Source organism: Rhynchophorus ferrugineus, unplaced genomic scaffold, assembly GCF_030347505.1.
Source record: "Rhynchophorus ferrugineus isolate W39M unplaced genomic scaffold, kcgeb_rfMv2 rfM6, whole genome shotgun sequence".
In the NCBI taxonomy this organism is placed as follows: Eukaryota; Metazoa; Arthropoda; class Insecta; order Coleoptera; family Curculionidae; genus Rhynchophorus; species Rhynchophorus ferrugineus.
This window is the reverse complement of record NW_027472585.1, coordinates 40,115,405-40,137,680: the sequence shown is the minus strand read 5'-3', so window position 1 is coordinate 40,137,680 and position 22,276 is coordinate 40,115,405. Positions and strand designations below refer to the sequence as shown.

Genomic DNA, 22,276 nt, shown 5'->3' with positions numbered 1-22,276 from the left:
GAATCGGCTTTCGGTTCAGTACTGACAGTATAACGACGAGTTCTTGCTTTAAATCTGTTTACCGCGTCTCTCACTTCGCTATAACAAGAAGCAATCTCTCTTAATCTATCCTCGAGAGCACGTTCATCAATTACATCCACGTCCGTTTGTTCTTGCTCTATATCACTCTGAAATTCTTCTTCATCTGTTAGAGTGTTTATGTCAATCGTTGGGATCTCTAGAGCAACGTTATGTTTCTTAGTAACTTGTTTACAAAGCGGAAACGGAAATATCTCTGGCTCATCATCATCCGATTCCAAAAATCCCGATTGAGCCCTGTTTAAAGCAATCCTGTTATTACGTCTCATTTTTTCAGTTCTTTTATTAGACCGTGTAATATTATCAGAAATATATAGGTCTTCTACATCTGTCAATATAGTGTCAATCATGGAATTTTTATATTTCCTGGTTTTTTTGTTCTTCCGCTTTGTTATATTTTCATCACTATCGGAATCAATCTCTTCAATGTCTGTATATGCTTCCTGTTCATTAAATGGTACATCTAACGTAGATGATCCCCTGATTTTAGCATCATTTCGAAATTGAAATGAATCTGTTGAGAAAGGAACAACAGGCACTGTGGTGTCAGAAATAAAGTCTTGTATACCGCAAGCTCCTAAATCCATTTCAACATCTGGAATATGTTCAGCATCATATACGTCATCGTCAGTTTCATATGCTTCTATATCTGTATTTGCATCAACTGTATTATGCATACAGCTCAACTGATAGAAATTTTTTTGTCTTGTCTGCGTCTGTGTTCTCACTTTTTTCCTACCTCTTATGCCCTTTGTCTGTTTCTGGTAGCTTTCCTCAGTAATCGGCACTTCAAAGTCAAGTTCTTTCAGTGTCAAAGGCTTTTCGTGTTCCACAAGATCAACCTCTTGTTCATCTGAAGATGCATCAAAATCCTCTACGTCCGTAAAAGCAGAAGAATCTTCAGGCAATTTTATTTTTAATTTATTTTTCTTCTTATTTATTGAAACTATCGAATTGTTAACATCATCAGCAATATCCTCCACATCCGTTAATTGTTCCGAAAAATTCACCGGAAGATGGCCATCATCTTCTTCTTCAGCTTCAGATGTTATATTTATCTCAGGGATATTTACTGTGAGCGACATATCGACGATCAGCCCTTTGTTCAATCTATAACAATTCAATATATTTTAAATGAGTTATATTTAGCGCTTCATCATGTATCCCATTTTCTGTGATATTTAATATTGATGTACAAAATATTTATATGTATATTATTTGTGTTATTTGAAATATAATCAGAAGTGTGAGGGTGTTCATTAAGAACAGTACATCAATATCTTAAATAATTCTAACTTACCTTTATTAAATAAATGATAAAACGAAATAAGAACATTAATCATGCAACTAGATGTGGGCATAGCAGATATTTATACAGAAGCAAAAACTACATTGTTGAACAGTTATACCTCTTCAGATAGGTCTATTCGAGAAGCCATGCTGTGGGATGTCATCGGTATATCAGGTAGCACTGAAGGTGTGTTACCTGGTGTAGTATCCCCTTCCAACTTCACATCTTCGTAAGAAGTCTTGTATTCTTTTCTTGGAGGAGATACTGCTTCGACACTTAAAATTGGCGAAAGTCCTTCGGTTCTTTGGCCTTGTTCGTCCATAGGTTTTCGATCGTACTGTGCCAGCACCATCTGTCTTGCGAGAATCAAACTGGGATCTTCGCCGTGGTGGAAGGCTTCCCCAAGTGATAGGGCGCAAGTGATCAAGTCGGAAACCCTATGGGCGTTTTCTAGAGATTTTCGGTGCCATGGTGAAGTTGGTGATACAGATTTGAATTTGCCATTGGCATCGGAACTGACCTCGTGGTCAGATGGACTGCTTGGTAACGCTACAGATTCGGATAAGCTCGAATCTGTGGTGTCGATGAGCGACATTTCGGTTTCGTTCTTTAAAAGAGAAGCAACTCGTCTGATGTTTTCGTATGGCTGCCGATAAACAACCTCGATAGAGCCGGAATTGTTTTGGGTTCGGGTAAATACTTCGGAAGTGATCATTTTGGTACCTCCATTGGCAGACCGCACCCTAATTGGACTACCAGGAAGTGAGGAGGGAGACGTGCTTTTCTTGTCTTCCTCTTGAACGTCTTGGTAAGGCGTCGAAATGACCGACTGGCTCCGAACACGGTCGGAAAATTGGACGGTTTTATCGGTTTCGTATTTTTGGGACGGTTGTTTGGATAGGGAAGGATATTTTTTGATATGTTCACTTAAGATTGTGCGTTTTAATTTAGTTGGAGACGGACTGGCTTTACGCATTTCCGCTATGGCGCTATAATCGGTTTTATATACCTTTATTTCCGTATCGCTATGATCTAGACTAGACACCGTATCGATTGTTGCTATTTTATTTTGATCTTCCGCGATTTTAATTGATTTACTGTACGCGTGACTTATCTTTTTTTCTTCCGAGGTGGGAGTACTATGCACACGAGATTCGGAGCGACTGGTGCTCTTAGTTTCACTTACTTTTCGTTCTTTGCTTCGGATAGTTTTAACCGGAGTTCCCTCTCTGGAATGGACTTTCTTCGATTCGGATGAGGCCGTTTCCCGCTCATAGGAATGCCTATATCTAGGCTTGTCATCATGGGGCGACTTTTCCCTCGACCGAGGCTTGTGACTTTTCTGTTGTTGTCTCTGCTGAGTCAATTTCGTTGTGCTCCTTAATTTTTGGTTAATATTATCCATTTCTCTTTTTTCTCTTACATGAGCCTTGTCAATTTTCATGTCTCTCGAAACCGTCGACATCATATACCCGTAAACTCGAGTGTCATACTTCTTCGGTGATGACTGAATCCGTTTAATGTCAACGGGTTCGCTCGTTCTTTTCAGATACGCGTGTTTTTTGATTGGAGACGTTGTGGCCGATACACCAGATATACTGTCACCGCTCGACGCCTTGTATGAGTGTTTGGAGGTATCCAAGTGCCTCGAGCTAGTCGTAATTGGTGACTTGGCTGAACGAGATTTCGAAGTTCTTCGCGAAACTTTCTCTCTATCCATGAATATTTTATTCTCATCGTCAGAGCTAATGTCAGCATCACTTCCCGCTTTCAATGCTTTAGGCCTACTTGTTCTTTTCGGACTGTAGGATTTCGGCGAACGTCCGGGCTCCCTTCTCGGTTTCGCTTTGACCTGTTGGAGCGTGACCTCCAGCAAATCTCCCGACATGTTGATGTTGGTAGGCGAATATTTGTATCTTGAGAACTTCGATGTCGAAAACATGTCGAGGTCGGATTCTGAAGAGAGTAAGTCGATATCGTGTGACGTTCTCGAGGCCATACTTCTTCTTTTAGGACTGAGTTTGGTGGGACTCTGCGAATCGGTTAGTTTATATTTGTACGATTTAACGTCTGTAATTCTCGATTCGCTTTCCTTTGAATATTTCGACTTCGTTGTTGAAATCTCACGTTTTTTATAAACGTTTGTAGCCTGTTTACTTTCTTTCACAACGCCACGACTCGTATACACTGATTTGCTATCTACTCTTTCAGAACTCAATTTATTATCGGCTTGTTGAAGGGATCTGCCCTTTAACTTTGTTATTTTCTTTGATGGCTCTATTTCCTCACCTACAAGAGACCTACCGGTCTCTGGCGCTTTCGTCCGGACTCTTGTCTGTAAAACAGGTAATCTTCTACTTTGTCTTGAATGTTTTGATACTGATACCTCTTCCGTTTCAACAACCATTTGTTTAATATCTTCGTACTCGCACACAGAAACAGACTCTGTTGATGTAATTAAACGATCGGTTTTCTCTTGCGTCTTATAATCCTCCAAGACTATTTCAGATGATTCTGGTTCGTGCCTTTCGATTAATACGGATACGGGGGATTCACTCTTTTCCGTATCCTGATCGGTGGCAGAAGGAGATTGCTCCAGAATCGGGCACTTGACTACATCAAAAGATTGTGATACTACAGTGGGTTTCTCAAAGACCGGGGACTTCTCAATTGTAATTGGTTCGTCGACTATACCACCATAAGTTATAGGAACTTTCTCCTCAGTCAAAAGTTCAATATTTTCAATTGCTGGAGGTTTCTCAATTTCAAATATTGCAGGTTTGAATGCTTCATCAACGGGTATATCTGTAAGTGGAGATTTTAGAGGAACTAGCTTGGGTATTTTAGAAAACCCCTTTTCGGATTTTGACAATTTCGCAAGAGTATCGGACTTATCAACAAATTCTGAAGTTCTGACAATAATGGGCAACTTCTCGGACAGGTCTTTTGTCGTAACAGTAGCCTCTGTCTTTTCAAATACCACAGACCTAAACTGGTCAGATATCGCAGATTTTGTTAATTCCAAAGAAGTGGATATTTCACTAGACGTCTCCGCAAATTTCTCAATGATAGAAGATTCAGCCACGCTTAATTGTGATTCCAAAGACATAGCCGACTCGGGTATTTCAGCTATTCGTGATATTACATCATCTATTAACAGGGTCGATTCAGGAACCACCAATGGGGATTGAACCACACTCTTTTGAGTTTTGGGAGCTTTCATATATTCGACAGTACCAAGGGGATCAGCTATGCTTTCGGATATTTTCTCAGTAAGCATTGATTCTCTTATCAATATACGTTCAAGAATCCTTGAACTGGACGAATAAGAATCAGTTGCAAGAGATTCAGGTATTTCAATCACTGGTGATTCGGCTTTCTGCGATACTGGAGATTTCACGATATCGACCAGTTCGGCAGATTTAGCAATGAGTTCAGATGGTTTTTCAACAGCAGGTGATTTTAGTATATCGACTGGTTTGGGCTTTTTAGATACCCGTGATTCGACTTTCTCGGAAATTGCAGATTTTGCGACCTCGACAACTTCAGGAGACTTGGGAATAAGTTCAGAAGGTTTCTCAATAGCAGGTGATTTCAGTACATGGACTAGTTCTGGCTTTTTAGATATTGGCGATTCAACATTCCCGGATATTGCAGACTTCGCGACCTCGGCAACTTCAGGAGATTTAGGAATGAGTTCAGAGGGTTTCTCTACAATGGGTAATTTTACGACCGGTTCTGGCTTTTCAGACACTGGTGATTCGGCTTTCTCGGATATTGGAGACTTCGCGACCTCGGCAACTTCAGGAGATATAGGAATGAGTTCAGAGGGTTTCTCTACAATGGGTAATTTTACGACCGGTTCTGGCTTTTCAGACACTGGTGATTCGGCTTTTTCGGATATTGGAGACTTCGCGGCCTCGGCAACTTCAGGAGATTTAGGAATGATTTCAGAGGGTTTCTCTACAATGGGTAATTTTACGACAGGTTCTGGCTTTACAGACACTGGTGATTCGGCTTTCTCGAATATTGGAGACTTCGGGACCTCGACAACTTCAGGAGATTTAGGAATGAGTTCAGAGGGTTTCTCTACAATTGGTAATTTTACAACCGGTTCTGGCTTTTCAGACACTGTTGTTTCGGCTTTCTCGGATATTGGAGACTTCGCGACCTCGGCAACTTCAGGAGATTTAGGAATGTGTTCAGAGGGTTTCTCTTCAACGGGTATTTTTACGACCGGTTCTGGCTTTTCAGACACTGGTGATTCGGCTTTCTCGGATATTGGAGACTTCGCGACTTCGACAACTTCAGGAGGTATAGGAATAAGTTCAGCCGGTTTCTCAACAATGGGTAATTTTACGACCGGTTCTAGCTTTTCAGATACTGGTGATTCGGCTTTCTCGGATATTGGAGACTTCGAGACCTTGGCAACTTCAGGAGATTTAGGAATGAGTTCAGAGGGTGTCTCTACAATGGGTAATTTTACGACCTGTTCTGGTTTAGCAGACACTGGTGATTCGGATTTCTCCGATATAGGAGACTTTGCGACCTCGGCAACTTCAGGAGATTTAGGAATGAGTTCAGAGGGTTTGTCTAGAATGGGTAATTTTACGACAGGTTCTGGCTTTTCAGACACTGGTGATTCGGCTTTTTCGGATATTGGAGACTTCGCGGACTCGGCAACTTCAGAAGATTTAGGAATGAGTTCAGAGGGTTTGTCTAGAATGGGTAATTTTACGACAGGTTCTGGCTTTCCAGACACTGGTGATTCGGCTTTTTCGGATATTGGAGACTTCGCGGCCTCGGCAACTTCAGGAGATATAGGAATGAGTTCAGAGGGTTTGTCTAGAATGGGTAATTTTACGACAGGTTCTGGCTTTTCAGACACTGGTGATTCGGCTTTTTCGGATATTGGAGACTTCGCGGCCTCGGCAACTTCAGGAGATATAGGAATGAGTTCAGAGGGTTTGTCTAGAATGGGTAATTTTACGACAGGTTCTGGCTTTTCAGACACTGGTGATTCGGCTTTTTCGGATATTGGAGACTTCGCGGCCTCGGCAACTTCAGGAGATATAGGAATGAGTTCAGAGGGTTTGTCTAGAATGGGTAATTTTACGACCGATTCTGGCTTTTCAGACACAGATTCTGGCTTTTCAGACACTGGTGACTCGGCTTTCCCGGATAATGGAGACTTCGCGACCTCGACAACTTCAGAAGGTTTAGGAATGAGTTCTGAGGGTTTCTCCACAATGGGTAATTTTACGACCGATTCTGGCTTTTCAGACACAGATTCTGGCTTTTCAGACACTGGTGATTCGGCTTTCTCGGATAATGGAGACTTCGCGACCTCGACAACTTCAGAAGATTTAGGAATGAGTTCTGAGGGTTTCTCCACAATGGGTAATTTTACAACCGATTCTGGCTTTTCAGACACTGGTGATTCGGCTTTCTCGGATATTGGAGCCTTCGCGACCTCGGCAACTTCAGGAGATTTAGGAATGAGTTCAGAGGGTTTCTCCACAATGGGTAATTTTACGACCGGTTCTGGCTTTTCAGACACTGGTGTTTCGGCTTTCTCGGATATTGGAGACTTCGCTACCTCGGCAACTTCAAGAGATTTAGGAATGAGTTCAGAGGGTTTCTCTACAATGGGTAATTTTACGACCGGTTCTGGCTTTTCAGACACTGGTGTTTCGGCTTTCTCGGATATTGGAGCCTTCGCGACCTCGGCAACTTCAGGAGATTTAGGAATGAGTTCAGAGGGTTTCTCCACAATGGGTAATTTTACGACCGGTTCTGGCTTTTCAGACACTGGTGTTTCGGCTTTCTCGGATATTGGAGACTTCGCTACCTCGGCAACTTCAAGAGATTTAGGAATGAGTTCAGAAGGTTTCTCTACAATGGGTAATTTTACGACCGGTTCTGGCTTTTCAGACACTGGTGATTCGGCTTTCTCGGATATCGGAGACTTCGCGACCTCGGCAACTTCAGGAGATTTAGGAATGAGTTCAGAGGGTTTCTCTACAATGGGTAATTTTACGACCGGTTCTGGCTTTTCAGACACTGGTGATTCGGCTTTCTCGGATATCGGAGACTTCGCGACCTCGGCAACTTCAGGAGATTTAGGAATGAGTTCAAAGGGTTTCTCTACAATGGATAATTTTACGACCGGTTCTGGCTTATCAGACATTGGTGATTCGACTTTCTCGGATATTGGAGCCTTCGCGACCTCGGCAACTTCAGGAGATTTAGGAATGAGTTCAGAGGGTTTCTCCACAATGGGTAATTTTACGACCGGTTCTGGCTTTTCAGACACTGGTGTTTCGGCTTTCTCGGATATTGGAGACTTCGCTACCTCGGCAACTTCAAGAGATTTAGGAATGAGTTCAGAGGGTTTCTCTACAATGGGTAATTTTTCGACCGGTTCTGGCTTTTCAGACACTGGTGATTCGGCTTTCTCGGATATCGGAGACTTCGCGACCTCGGCAACTTCAGGAGATTTAGGAATGAGTTCAGAGGGTTTCTCTACAATGGGTAATTTTTCGACCGGTTCTGGCTTTTCAGACGCTGGTGATTCGGCTTTCTCGGATATCGGAGACTTCGCGACCTCGGCAACTTCAGGAGATTTAGGAATGAGTTCAAAGGGTTTCTCTACAATGGATAATTTTACGACCGGTTCTGGCTTTTCAGGCACTGGCGATTCAGCTTTCTCGGATATCGGAGACTTCGCGACCTCGGCAACTTCAGGAGATTTAGGAATGAGTTCAGAGGGTTTCTCTACAATGGATAATTTTACGATCTGTTCAGGCTTTTCAGACACTTGTGATTCGGCTTTCTCGGATATCGGAGACTTCGCGACCTCGGCAACTTCAGGAGATTTAGGAATGAGTTCAGAGGGTTTCTCTACAATGGGTAATTTTACGGCCTGTTCTGGCTTATCAGACACTGGTGATTCGGCTTTCTCCGATATAGGAGACTTTGCGACCTCGTCAACTTCAGGATATTTAGGAATGAGTTCAGAGGATTTCTCTACAATGGATAATTTTACGACCTGTTCAGGCTTTTCAGACACTTGTGATTCGGCTTTCTCGGATATTGGAGACTTCGCGACCTCGGCAGCTTTAGGAGATTTAGGAATGACTTTAGAGGGTTTCTCTACAAAAGGCAGTTTTACGATCGGTTCGGGCTTTTCAGACACTGGTGATTCGGCTTTCTCGGATATCGGAGACTTCGCGACCTCGGCAACTTCAGGAGATTTAGGAATGACTTCAGAGGGTTTCTCAACAAAAGGCAGTTTTACAACCGGTTCTGGCTTATCAGACATTGGTGATTCGACTTTCTCGGATATTGGAGACTCCGCGACCTCGGCAACTTTAGGAGATTTAGCAATGATTTCAGAGTGTTTCCCTACAATTTGTAATTTTACGACCGGTTCTGCCTTTTCAGACACTGGTGATTCAGCTTTCTCGGATATTGGAGACTTCGCGGCCTCGGCAACTTCAGGAGATTTAGGAATGATTTCAGAGGGTTTCTCTACAATGGGTAATTTTACGACAGGTTCTGGCTTTACAGACACTGGTGATTCGGCTTTCTCGGATATCGGAGACTTCGCGACCTCGGCAATTTCAGTAGATTTAGGAATGAGTTCAGAGGTTTTCTCTACAATGGGTAATTTTACGACAGATTCTGGCTTTTCAGACACTGGTGATTCGGCTTTCTCGGATATCGGAGACTTCGAGACCTTGGCAACTTCAGGAGATTTAGGAATGAGTTCAGAAGGTTTCTCTACAATGGGTAATTTTACGACCGGTTCTAGCTTTTCAGACACTGGTGATTCGGCTTTCTCGGATATTGGAGACTTCGCGACCTCGGCAACTTCAGGAGATTTAGGAATGAGTTCAGAGGGTTTCTCTACAATGGGTAATTTTATGACAGATTCTGGCTTTTCACACACGGGTGATTTGGCTTTCTCGGATATTGGAAACTTCGCGACCTCGGCAACTTCAGGAGATTTAGGAATATGTTCAGAGGGTTTCTCTTCAACGGGTATTTTTACGACCGGTTCTGGCTTTTCAGACACAGGTGATTGGGCTTTCTCGGATATCGGAGACTTCGCGACCTCGGCAACTTCAGGAGATTTAGGAATGAGTTCAGAGGGTTTCACTTCAACGGGTAGTTTTCCGACCGGTTCTGTCTTTTCAGACACTTTTGATTCGGCTATCTCGGATATTGGAGACTTCGCGACCTCGGCAACTTCAGGAGATTTAGGAATGAGTTCAGAGGGTTTCTCTACAATGGGTAATTTTACGACCGGTTCTGGCTTTTCAGACACTGGTGATTCGGCTTTCTCGGATATCGGAGACTTCGCGACCTCGGCAACTTCAGGAGATTTAGGAATGAGTTCAGAGGGTTTCTCTTCAACGGGTAGTTTTCCGACCGGTTCTGTCTTTTCAGACACTTTTGATTCGGCTATCTCGGATATTGGAGACTTCGCGACCTCGGCAACTTCAGGAGATTTAGGAATGAGTTCAGAGGGTTTCTCTACAATTGGTAATTTTACGACCGGTTCTGGCATTTCAGACAATGGTGACTCGGCTTTCTCGGATATTGGAGACTTCGCAACCTCGGCAACTTCAGGAGATTTAGGAATGAGTTCAGAGGGTTTCTCTACAATTGGTAATTTTACGACCGGTTCTGGCATTTCAGACAATGGTGACTCGGCTTTCTCGGATATTGGAGACTTCGCGACCTCGACAACTTCAGGAGATTTAGGAATAAGTTCAGACGGTTTCTCTACAATGGGTAATTTTACGACCTGTTCTGGCTTACCAGACACTGGTGATTCGGCTTTCTCGGATATTGGAGACTTCGCAACCTCGGCAACTTCAGGAGATTTAGGAATGAGTTCAGAGGGTTTCTCTACAATTGGTAATTTTACGACCGGTTCTGGCATTTCAGACAATGGTGACTCGGCTTTCTCGGATATTGGAGACTTCGCAACCTCGGCAACTTCAGGAGATTTAGGAATGAGTTCAGAGGGTTTCTCTACAATTGGTAATTTTACGACCGGTTCTGGCATTTCAGACAATGGTGACTCGGCTTTCTCGGATATTGGAGACTTCGCGACCTCGACAACTTCAGGAGATTTAGGAATAAGTTCAGACGGTTTCTCTACAATGGGTAATTTTACGACCTGTTCTGGCTTATCAGACACTGGTGATTCGGCTTTCTCGGATATTGGAGACTTCGCGACCTCGGCAACTTCAGGAGATTTAGGAATATGTTCAGAGGGTTTCTCTTCAACGGGTATTTTTACGACCGGTTCTGGCTTATCAGACACTGGTGATTCGACTTTCTCGGATATTGGAGACTCCGCGACCTCGGCAACTTCAGGAGATTTAGGAATGAGTTCAGAGGGTTTCTCTACAATTGGTAATTTTACGACCGGTTCTGGCATTTCAGACAATGGTGACTCGGCTTTCTCGGATATTGGAGACTTCGCGACCTCGACAACTTCAGGAGATTTAGGAATAAGTTCAGACGGTTTCTCTACAATGGGTAATTTTACGACATCTTCTGGCTTATCAGACACTGGTGATTCGACTTTCTCGGATATTGGAGACTTCGCAACCTCGGCAACTTCAGGAGATTTAGGAATGAGTTCAGAGGGTTTCTCTACAATTGGTAATTTTACGACCGGTTCTGGCATTTCAGACAATGGTGACTCGGCTTTCTCGGATATTGGAGACTTCGCGACCTCGACAACTTCAGGAGATTTAGGAATAAGTTCAGACGGTTTCTCTACAATGGGTAATTTTACGACATGTTCTGGCTTATCAGACACTGGTGATTCGACTTTCTCGGATATTGGAGACTTCGCAACCTCGGCAACTTCAGGAGATTTAGGAATGAGTTCAGAGGGTTTCTCTACAATTGGTAATTTTACGACCGGTTCTGGCATTTCAGACAATGGTGACTCGGCTTTCTCGGATATTGGAGACTTCGCGACCTCGACAACTTCAGGAGATTTAGGAATAAGTTCAGACGGTTTCTCTACAATGGGTAATTTTACGACCTGTTCTGGCTTATCAGACACTGGTGATTCGGCTTTCTCGGATATTGGAGACTTCGCGACCTCGGCAACTTCAGGAGATTTAGGAATATGTTCAGAGGGTTTCTCTTCAACGGGTATTTTTACGACCGGTTCTGGCTTATCAGACACTGGTGATTCGACTTTCTCGGATATTGGAGACTCCGCGACCTCGGCAACTTCAGGAGATTTAGGAATGAGTTCAGAGGGTTTCTCTACAATTGGTAATTTTACGACCGGTTCTGGCATTTCAGACAATGGTGACTCGGCTTTCTCGGATATTGGAGACTTCGCGACCTCGACAACTTCAGGAGATTTAGGAATAAGTTCAGACGGTTTCTCTACAATGGGTAATTTTACGACCTGTTCTGGCTTATCAGACACTGGTGATTCGGCTTTCTCGGATATTGGAGACTTCGCGACCTCGGCAACTTCAGGAGATTTCGGAATGAGTTCAGAGGGTTTCTCTACAATTGGTAATTTTACCACCGGTTCTGGCATTTCAGACACTGGTGATTCGACTTTCTCGGATATTGGAGACTCCGCGACCTCGGCAACTTCAGGAGATTTAGGAATGAGTTCAGAGGGTTTCTCTACAATTGGTAATTTTACGACCGGTTCTGGCATTTCAGACAATGGTGACTCGGCTTTCTCGGATATTGGAGACTTCGCGACCTCGACAACTTCAGGAGATTTAGGAATAAGTTCAGACGGTTTCTCTACAATGGGTAATTTTACGACCTGTTCTGGCTTATCAGACACTGGTGATTCGGCTTTCTCGGATATTGGAGACTTCGCGACCTCGACAACTTCAGGAGATTTAGGAATAAGTTCAGACGGTTTCTCTACAATGGGTAATTTTACGACCTGTTCTGGCTTATCAGACACTGGTGATTCGGCTTTCTCGGATATTGGAGACTTCGCGACCTCGACAACTTCAGAAGATTTAGGAATGAGTTCTGAGGGTTTCTCCACAATGGGTAATTTTACGACCGATTCTGGCTTTTCAGACACAGATTCTGGCTTTTCAGACCCTGGTGATTCGGCTTTCTCGGATATTGGAGACTTCGAGACCTTGGCAACTTCAGGAGATTTAGGAATGAGTTCAGAGGGTTTCTCTACAATGGGTAATTTTACGACAGATTCCGGCTTTTCAGACACGGGTGATTCGGCTTTCTCGGATATTGGAGACTTCGCGACCTCGACAACTTCAGGAGATTTAGGAATAAGTTCAGCCGGTTTCTCTACAATGGGTAATTTTACGACAGGTTCTAGCTTTTCAGACACATGTGATTCGGCTTTCTCGGAAATTGGAGACTTCGCGACCTCGGCAACTTCAGGAGATTTAGGAATAAGTTCAGACGGTTTATCTACAATGGGTAATTTTACGGCCTGTTCTGTCTTATCAGACACTGGTGATTCGGCTTTCTCGGATATTGGAGACTTCGCGACCTCGACAACTTCAGGAGATTTAGGAATAAGTTCAGCCGGTTTCTCTACAATGGGTAATTTTACGACAGGTTCTAGCTTTTCAGACACTGGTGATTCGGCTCTCTCGGATATTGGAGACTTCGCGACCTCGACAACTTCAGGAGATTTAGTAATAAGTTCAGACGGTTTCTCTACAATGGGTAATTTTACGGTCAGTTCTGGCTTATCAGACACTGGTGATTCAGATTTCTCGGATATTGGAGACTTCGCGACCTCGACAACTTCAGGAGATTTAGTAATAAGTTCAGACGGTTTCTCTACAATGGGTAATTTTACGACAGGTTCTAGCTTTTCAGACACTGGTGATTCGGCTCTCTCGGATATTGGAGACTTCGCGACCTCGACAACTTCAGGAGATTTAGTAATAAGTTCAGACGGTTTCTCTACAATGGGTAATTTTACGGTCAGTTCTGGCTTATCAGACACTGGTGATTCAGATTTCTCGGATATTGGAGACTTCGCGACCTCGGCAACTTCAGGAGATTTAGGAATGACTTCAGAGGGTTTCTCTACAAAAGGCAGTTTTAAAACCGGTTCTAGCTTATCAGACATTGGTGATTCGACTTTCTCGGATATTGGAGACTTCGCGACCTCGGCAACTTCAGGAGATTTAGGAATGACTTCAGAGGGTTTCTCTACAAAAGGCAGTTTTACAACCGGTTCTGGCTTATCAGACATTGGTGATTCGACTTTCTCGGATATTGGAGACTTCGCTACCTCTGCAACTTCAGGAGATTTAGGAATGAGTTCAAACGGTTTCTCTATAATGGGTAATTTTACGACCTGTTCTGGCTTATCAGATATTGGTGATTCGGCTTTCTCGGATATTGGAGACTTCGCTACCTCTGCAACTTCAGGAGATTTAGGAATAAGTTCAAACGGTTTCTCTATAATGGGTAATTTTACAACCTGTTCTGGCTTATCAGACACTGGTGATTCGACTTTCTCGGATATCGGAGACTTCGCGACCTCGGCAACTTCAGGAGATTTAGGAATGACTTCAGAGTGTTTCTCTACAAAAGGCAGTTTTACAACCGGTTCTGGCTTATCAGACATTGGTGATTCGGCTTTCTCGGATATTGGAGACTTCGCGACCTCGGCAACTTCAGGAGATTTAGGAATAAGTTCAAACGGTTTCTCTACAATGGGTAATTTTACGACCTGTTCTGGCTTATCAGACATTGGTGATTCGGCTTTCTCGGATATTGGAGACTTCGCTACCTCTGCAACTTCAGGAGATTTAGGAATAAGTTCAAACGGTTTCTCTATAATGGGTAATTTTACGACCTGTTCTGGCTTATCAGACACTGGTGATTCGACTTTCTCGGATATCGGAGACTTCGCGACCTCGGCAACTTCAGGAGATTTAGGAATGGGTTCAGAGGGTTTCTCTTTAATGGGTATTTTTACGACCGGTTCTGGCTTTTCAGACACTGGTGATTCGGCTTTCTCGGATATCGGAGACTTCGCGACCTCGGCAACTTCAGGAGATTTAGGAATGGGTTCAGAGGGTTTCTCTTTAATGGGTATTTTTACGACCGGTTCTGGCTTTTCAGACACTGGTGATTCGGCTTTCTCGGATATTGGAGACTTCGCGACTTCGGCAACTTCAGGAGATTTAGGAATGGGTTCAGAGGGTTTCTCTTTAATGGATATTTTTACGACCGGTTCTGGCTTTTCAGACACTGGTGATTCGGCTTTCTCGGATATTGGAGACTTCGCGACTTCGGCAACTTCAGGAGATTTAGGAATGGGTTCAGAGGGTTTCTCTTTAATGGGTATTTTTACGACCGGTTCTAGCTTTTCAGACACTGGTGATTCGGCTTTCTCGGATATCGGAGATTTCGCGACCTCGGCAACTTCAGGAGATTTAGGAATAGGTTCAGAGGGTTTCTCTTCAACGGGTATTTTTACGACCGGTTCTGGCTTTTCAGACACTGGTGATTCGGCTTTCTCGGATATCGGAGACTTCGCGACCTCGGCAACTTCAGGAGATTTAGGAATGGGTTCAGAGGGTTTCTCTTTAATGGGTATTTTTACGACCGGTTCTGGCTTTTCAGACACTGGTGATTGGGCTTTCTCGGATATTGGAGACTTCACGACTTCGGCAACTTCAGGAGATTTAGGAATGGGTTCAGAGGGTTTCTCTTTAATGGGTATTTTTACGACCGGTTCTGGCTTTTCAGACACTGGTGATTCGGCTTTCTCGGATATTGGAGACTTCGCGACTTCGGCAACTTCAGGAGATTTAGGAATGGGTTCAGAGGGTTTCTCTTTAATGGGTATTTTTACGACCGGTTCTGGCTTTTCAGACACTGGTGATTCGGCTTTCTCGGATATTGGAGACTTCGCGACTTCGGCAACTTCAGGAGATTTAGGAATGGGTTCAGAGGGTTTCTCTTTAATGGGTATTTTTACGACCGGTTCTGGCTTTTCAGACACTGGTGATTCGGCTTTCTCGGATATTGGAGACTTCGCGACTTCGGCAACTTCAGGAGATTTAGGAATGGGTTCAGAGGGTTTCTCTTTAATGGGTATTTTTACGACCGGTTCTGGCTTTTCAGACACTGGTGATTCGGCTTTCTCGGATATTGGAGACTTCGCGACTTCGGCAACTTCAGGAGATTTAGGAATGGGTTCAGAGGATTTCTCTTTAATTGGTATTTTTACGACCGGTTCTGGCTTTTCAGACACTGGTGATTCGGCTTTCTCGGATATTGGAGACTTCGCGACTTCGGCAACTTCAGGAGATTTAGGAATGGGTTCAGAGGGTTTCTCTTTAATGGGTATTTTTACGACCGGTTCTGGCTTTTCAGACACTGGTGATTCGGCTTTCTCGGATATCGGAGACTTCGCGACTTCGGCAACTTCAGGAGATTTAGGAATGGGTTCAGAGGGTTTCTCTTTAATGGGTATTTTTACGACCGGTTCTGGCTTTTCAGACACTGGTGATTCGGCTTTCTCGGATATCGGAGACTTCGCGACCTCGGCAACTTCAGGAGATTTAGGAATGGGTTCAGAGGGTTTCTCCACAATGGGTATTTTTACGACCGGTTCTGGCTTTTCAGACACTGGTGATTGGGCTTTCTCGGATATTGGAGACTTCACGACTTCGGCAACTTCAGGAGATTTAGGAATGGGTTCAGAGGGTTTCTCTTTAATGGGTATTTTTACGACCGGTTCTGGCTTTTCAGACACTGGTGATTCGGCTTTCTCGGATATTGGAGACTTCGCGACTTCGGCAACTTCAGGAGATTTAGGAATGGGTTCAGAGGGTTTCTCTTTAATGGGTATTTTTACGACCGGTTCTGGCTTTTCAGACACTGGTGATTCGGCTTTCTCGGATATTGGAGACTTCGCGACTTCGGCAACTTCAGGAGATTTAGGAATGGGTTCAGAGGGTTTCTCTTTAATGGGTATTTTTACGACCGGTTCTGGCTTTTCAGACACTGGTGATTCGGCTTTCTCGGATATTGGAGACTTCGCGACTTCGGCAACTTCAGGAGATTTAGGAATGGGTTCAGAGGATTTCTCTTTAATTGGTATTTTTACGACCGGTTCTGGCTTTTCAGACACTGGTGATTCGGCTTTCTCGGATATTGGAGACTTCGAGACTTCGGCAACTTCAGGAGATTTAGGAATGGGTTCAGAGGGTTTCTCTTTAATGGGTATTTTTACGACCGGTTCTGGCTTTTCAGACACTGGTGATTCGGCTTTCTCGGATATTGGAGACTTCGCGACTTCGGCAACTTCAGGAGATTTAGGAATGGGTTCAGAGGGTTTCTCTTTAATGGGTATTTTTACGACCGGTTCTGGCTTTTCAGACACTGGTGATTCGGCTTTCTCGGATATTGGAGACTTCGCGACTTCGGCAACTTCAGGAGATTTAGGAATGGGTTCAGAGGGTTTCTCTTTAATGGGTATTTTTACGACCGGTTCTGTCTTTTCAGACACTTTTGATTCGGCTATCTCGGATATTGGAGACTTCGCGACCTCGGCAACTTCAGGAAATTTAGGAATGAGTTCAGAGGGTTTCTCTACAATGAATAATTTTACGACCGGTTCTGGCTTTTCAGACACTGGTGATTCAGCTTTCTCGGATATCGGAGATTTCGCGACCTCTGCAACTTCAGGAGATTTAGGAATGAGTTCAGAAGGTTTCTCTACAATGGGTAATTTTACGATCGGTTCTGGCTTTTCAAAAACTGTTGTTTCGGCTTTCTCGGATATTGGAGACTTCGTGAGCTCGGCAACTTCAGGAGATTTAGGAATGGGTTCAGAGGGTTTCTCTTTAATGGGTATTTTTACGACCGGTTCTAGCTTTTCAGACACTGGTGATTCGGCTTTCTCGGATATTGGAGACTTCGCGACTTCGGCAACTTCAGGAGATTTAGGAATGGGTTCAGAGGGTTTCTCTTTAATGGGTATTTTTACGACCGGTTCTAGCTTTTCAGACACTGGTGATTCGGCTTTCTCGGATATCGGAGACTTCGCGACCTCGGCAACTTCAGGAGATTTAGGAATGGGTTCAGAGGGTTTCTCTTTAATGGGTATTTTTACGACCGGTTCTAGCTTTTCAGACACTGGTGATTCGGCTTTCTCGGATATTGGAGACTTCGCGACTTCGGCAACTTCAGGAGATTTAGGAATGGGTTCAGAGGGTTTCTCTTTAATGGGTATTTTTACGACCGGTTCTAGCTTTTCAGACACTGGTGATTCGGCTTTCTCGGATATTGGAGACTTCGCGACTTCGGCAACTTCAGGAGATTTAGGAATGGGTTCAGAGGGTTTCTCTTTAATGGGTATTTTTACGACCGGTTCTAGCTTTTCAGACACTGGTGATTCGGCTTTCTCGGATATCGGAGACTTCGCGACCTCGGCAACTTCAGGAGATTTAGGAATGGGTTCAGAGGGTTTCTCTTTAATGGGTATTTTTACGACCGGTTCTAGCTTTTCAGACACTGGTGATTCGGCTTTCTCGGATATTGGAGACTTCGCGACTTCGGCAACTTCAGGAGATTTAGGAATGGGTTCAGAGGGTTTCTCTTCAATGGGTATTTTTACGACCGGTTCTGGCTTTTCAGACACTGGTGATTCGGCTTTCTCGGATATCGGAGACTTCGCGACCTCGGCAAATTCAGGAGATTTAGGAATGGGTTCAGAGGGTTTCTCTTTAATGGGTATTTTTACGACCGGTTCTAGCTTTTCAGACACTGGTGATTCGGCTTTCTCGGATATTGGAGACTTCGCGACTTCGGCAACTTCAGGAGATTTAGGAATGGGTTCAGAGGGTTTCTCTTTAATGGGTATTTTTACGACCGGTTCTGTCTTTTCAGACACTTTTGATTCGGCTATCTCGGATATTGGAGACTTCGCGACCTCGGCAACTTCAGGAAATTTAGGAATGAGTTCAGAGGGTTTCTCTTCAACGGGTAGTTTTCCGACCGGTTCTGTCTTTTCAGACACTTTTGATTCGGCTATCTCGGATATTGGAGACTTCGCGACCTCGGCAACTTCAGGAGATTTAGGAATGAGTTCAAAGGGTTTCTCTACAATGAATAATTTTACGACCGGTTCTGGCTTTTCAGACACTGGTGATTCAGCTTTCTCGGATATCGGAGATTTCGCGACCTCGGCAACTTCAGGAGATTTAGGAATGAGTTCAGAAGGTTTCTCTACAATGGGTAATTTTACGATCGGTTCTGGCTTTTCAGAAACTGTTGTTTCGGCTTTCTCGGATATTGGAGACTTCGTGAGCTCGGCAACTTCAGGAGATTTAGGAATATGTTCAGAGGGTTTCTCTTCAACGGGTATTTTTACGACCGGTTCTGGCTTATCAGACACTGGTGATTCGGCTTTCTCGGGTATCGGAGACTTCGCGACCTCGGCAACTTCAGGAGATTTAGGAATGAGTTCAGAGGGTTTCTCTTCAACGGGTAGTTTTCCGACCGGTTCTGTCTTTTCAGACACTTTTGATTCGGCTATCTCGGATATTGGAGACTTCGCGACCTCGGCAACTTCAGGAAATTTAGGAATATGTTCAGAGGGTTTCTCTTCAACGGGTATTTTTACGACCGGTTCTGGCTTATCAGACACTGGTGATTCGGCTTTCTCGGGTATCGGAGACTTCGCGACCTCGGCAACTTCAGGAAATTTAGGAATGAGTTCAAAGGGTTTCTCTACAATGAATAATTTTACGACCGGTTCTGGCTTTTCAGACACTGGTGATTCAGCTTTCTCGGATATCGGAGATTTGGCGACCTCGGCAACTTCAGGAGATTTAGGAATGGGTTCAGAAGGTTTCTCTACAATGGGTAATTTTACGATCGGTTCTGGCTTTTCAGAAACTCTTGTTTCGGCTTTCTCGGATATTGGAGACTTCGTGAGCTCGGCAACTTCAGGAGATTTAGGAATATGTTCAGAGGGTTTCTCTACAATGGGCAATTTTACGACCGGTTCTGGCTTTTCAGACACTGGTGATTCGGCTTTCTCGGATATCGGAGACTTCGCGACCTCGGCAAATTCAGGAGATTTAGGAATGAGTTCAGAGGGTTTCTCTTCAACGGGTAGTTTTCCGACCGGTTCTGTCTTTTCAGACACTTTTGATTCGGCTATCTCGGATATTGGAGACTTCGCGACCTCGGCAACTTCAGGAGATTTAGGAATGAGTTCAAAGGGTTTCTCTACAATGAATAATTTTACGACCGGTTCTGGCTTTTCAGACACTGGTGATTCAGCTTTCTCGGATATCGGAGATTTCGCGACCTCGGCAACTTCAGGAGATTTAGGAATGAGTTCAGAAGGTTTCTCTACAATGGGTAATTTTACGATCGGTTCTGGCTTTTCAGACACTGTTGTTTCGGCTTTCTCGGATATTGGAGACTTCGTGACCTCGGCAACTTCAGGAGATTTAGGAATATGTTCAGAGGGTTTCTCTTCAACGGGTATTTTTACGACCGGTTCTGGCTTATCAGACACTGGTGATTCGACTTTCTCGGATATTGGAGACTTCGCGACCTCGGCAACTTCAGGAGATTTAGGAATGAGTTCAGAGGGTTTCTCTACAATTGGTAATTTTACGACCGGTTCTGGCATTTCAGACAATGGTGACTCGGCTTTCTCGGATATTGGAGACTTCGCGACCTCGACAACTTCAGGAGATTTAGGAATAAGTTCAGCCGGTTTCTCTACAATGGGTAATTTTACGACCGGTTCTGGCTTTTCAGACACTGGTGATTCGGCTTTCTCGGATATCGGAGACTTCGCGACCTCGGCAACTTCAGGAGATTTAGGAATAAGTTCAGAGGGTTTCTCTACAATTGGTAATTTTACGACCGGTTCTGGCATTTCAGACAATGGTGACTCGGCTTTCTCGGATATTGGAGACTTCGCAACCTCGGCAACTTCAGGAGATTTAGGAATGAGTTCAGAGGGTTTCTCTACAATTGGTAATTTTACGACCGGTTCTGGCATTTCAGACAATGGTGACTCGGCTTTCTCGGATATTGGAGACTTCGCAACCTCGGCAACTTCAGGAGATTTAGGAATGAGTTCTGAGGGTTTCTCCACAATGGGTAATTTTACGACCGATTCTGGCTTTTCAGACACAGATTCTGGCTTTTCAGACACTGGTGATTCGGCTTTCTCGGGTATCGGAGACTTCGAGACCTTGGCAACTTCAGGTGATTTAGGAATGAGTTCAGAAGGTTTCTCTACAATGGGTAATTTCACGACCGGTTCTAGCTTTTCAGACACTGGTGATTCGGCTTTCTCGGATATTGGAGACTTCGCGACTTCGGCAACTTCAGGAGATTTAGGAATAAGTTCAGCCGGTTTCTCTACAATGGGTAATTTTACCACCGGTTCTGGCTTTTCAGACACTGGTGATTCGGCTTTCTCGGGTATCGGAGACTTCGCGACCTCGGCAACTTCAGGAGATTTAGGAATGAGTTCAGAGGGTTTCTCTACAATTGGTAATTTTACGACCGGTTCTGGCATTTCAGACAATGGTGACTCGGCTTTCTCGGATATTGGAGACTTCGCAACCTCGGCAACTTCAGGAGATTTAGGAATGAGTTCAGAGGGTTTCTCTACAATTGGTAATTTTACGACCGGTTCTGGCATTTCAGACAATGGTGACTCGGCTTTCTCGGATATTGGAGACTTCGCGACCTCGACAACTTCAGGAGATTTAGGAATAAGTTCAGCCGGTTTCTCTACAATGGGTAATTTTACGACAGATTCCGGCTTTTCAGACACGGGTGATTCGGCTTTCTCGGATATTGGAGACTTCGCGACCTCGACAACTTCAGGAGATTTAGGAATAAGTTCAGCCGGTTTCTCTACAATGGGTAATTTTACGACAGATTCCGGCTTTTCAGACACTGGTGATTCGGCTTTCTCGGAAATTGGAGACTTCGCGACCTCGACAACTTCAGGAGATTTAGGAATAAGTTCAGCAAGTTTCTCTACAATGGGTAATTTTACCACCGGTTCTGACTTTTCAGACACTGGTGATTCGGCTCTCTCGGATATTGGAGACTTCGCGACCTCGACGACTTCAGGAGATTTAGTAATAAGTTCAGACGGTTTCTCTACAATGGGTAATTTTACGGCCAGTTCTGGCTTATCAGACACTGGTGATTCGACTTTCTCGGATATTGGAGACTTCGCGACCTCGGCAACTTCAGGAGAATTAGGAATAAGTTCAGCCGGTTTCTCTACAATGGGTAATTTCACGGCCAGTTCTGGCTTTTCAGACACGGGTGATTCGGCTTTCTCGGAAATTGGAGACTTCGCGACCTCGGCAACTTCAGGAGATTTAGGAATGTGTTCAGAGGGTTTCCCTACAATTGGTAATTTTACGACCGGTTCTGGCTTTTCAGACACTGGTGACTCGGCTTTCTCGGATATTGGAGACTTCGCGACCTCGGCAACTTCAGGAGATTTAGGAATAAGTTCAGCCGGTTTCTCTACAATGGGTAATTTCACGACAGATTCCGGCTTTTCAGACACTGGTGATTCGGCTTTCTCGGAAATTGGAGACTTCGCGACCTCGACAACTTCAGGAGATTTAGGAATAAGTTCAGCCGGTTTCTCTACAATGGGTAATTTTACGACAGATTCCGGCTTTTCAGACACTGGTGATTCGGCTTTCTCGGAAATTGGAGACTTCGCGACCTCGACAACTTCAGGAGATTTAGGAATAAGTTCAGCCGGTTTCTCTACAATGGGTAATTTTACCACCGGTTCTGGCTTTTCAGACACTGGTGATTCGGCTCTCTCGGATATTGGAGACTTCGCGACCTCGACGACTTCAGGAGATT

The 22,276-nt window shown here is 44.3% G+C and overlaps 1 protein-coding gene across 1 annotated transcript in view; it reads right to left on the bottom strand.

Moving 5' to 3' along the window:
• Positions 1 to 22,276, bottom strand: part of LOC143198708 (uncharacterized) — a 113,146-nt gene that overhangs the window by 42,202 nt on the left and 48,668 nt on the right. Inside the window, exons 12-19 of the mRNA XM_076408069.1 lie at positions 21,753 to 21,878; positions 19,344 to 21,626; positions 18,213 to 19,277; positions 14,055 to 14,246; positions 13,608 to 13,868; positions 9,615 to 13,112; positions 7,773 to 9,488; positions 1,565 to 7,085 (exon numbers count right to left, since the gene is read on the bottom strand). Coding sequence (XP_076264184.1) covers positions 1,565 to 7,085; positions 7,773 to 9,488; positions 9,615 to 13,112; positions 13,608 to 13,868; positions 14,055 to 14,246; positions 18,213 to 19,277; positions 19,344 to 21,626; positions 21,753 to 21,878 — 14,662 coding nt within the window. The remainder of the gene's footprint in view (positions 1 to 1,564; positions 7,086 to 7,772; positions 9,489 to 9,614; positions 13,113 to 13,607; positions 13,869 to 14,054; positions 14,247 to 18,212; positions 19,278 to 19,343; positions 21,627 to 21,752; positions 21,879 to 22,276) is intronic.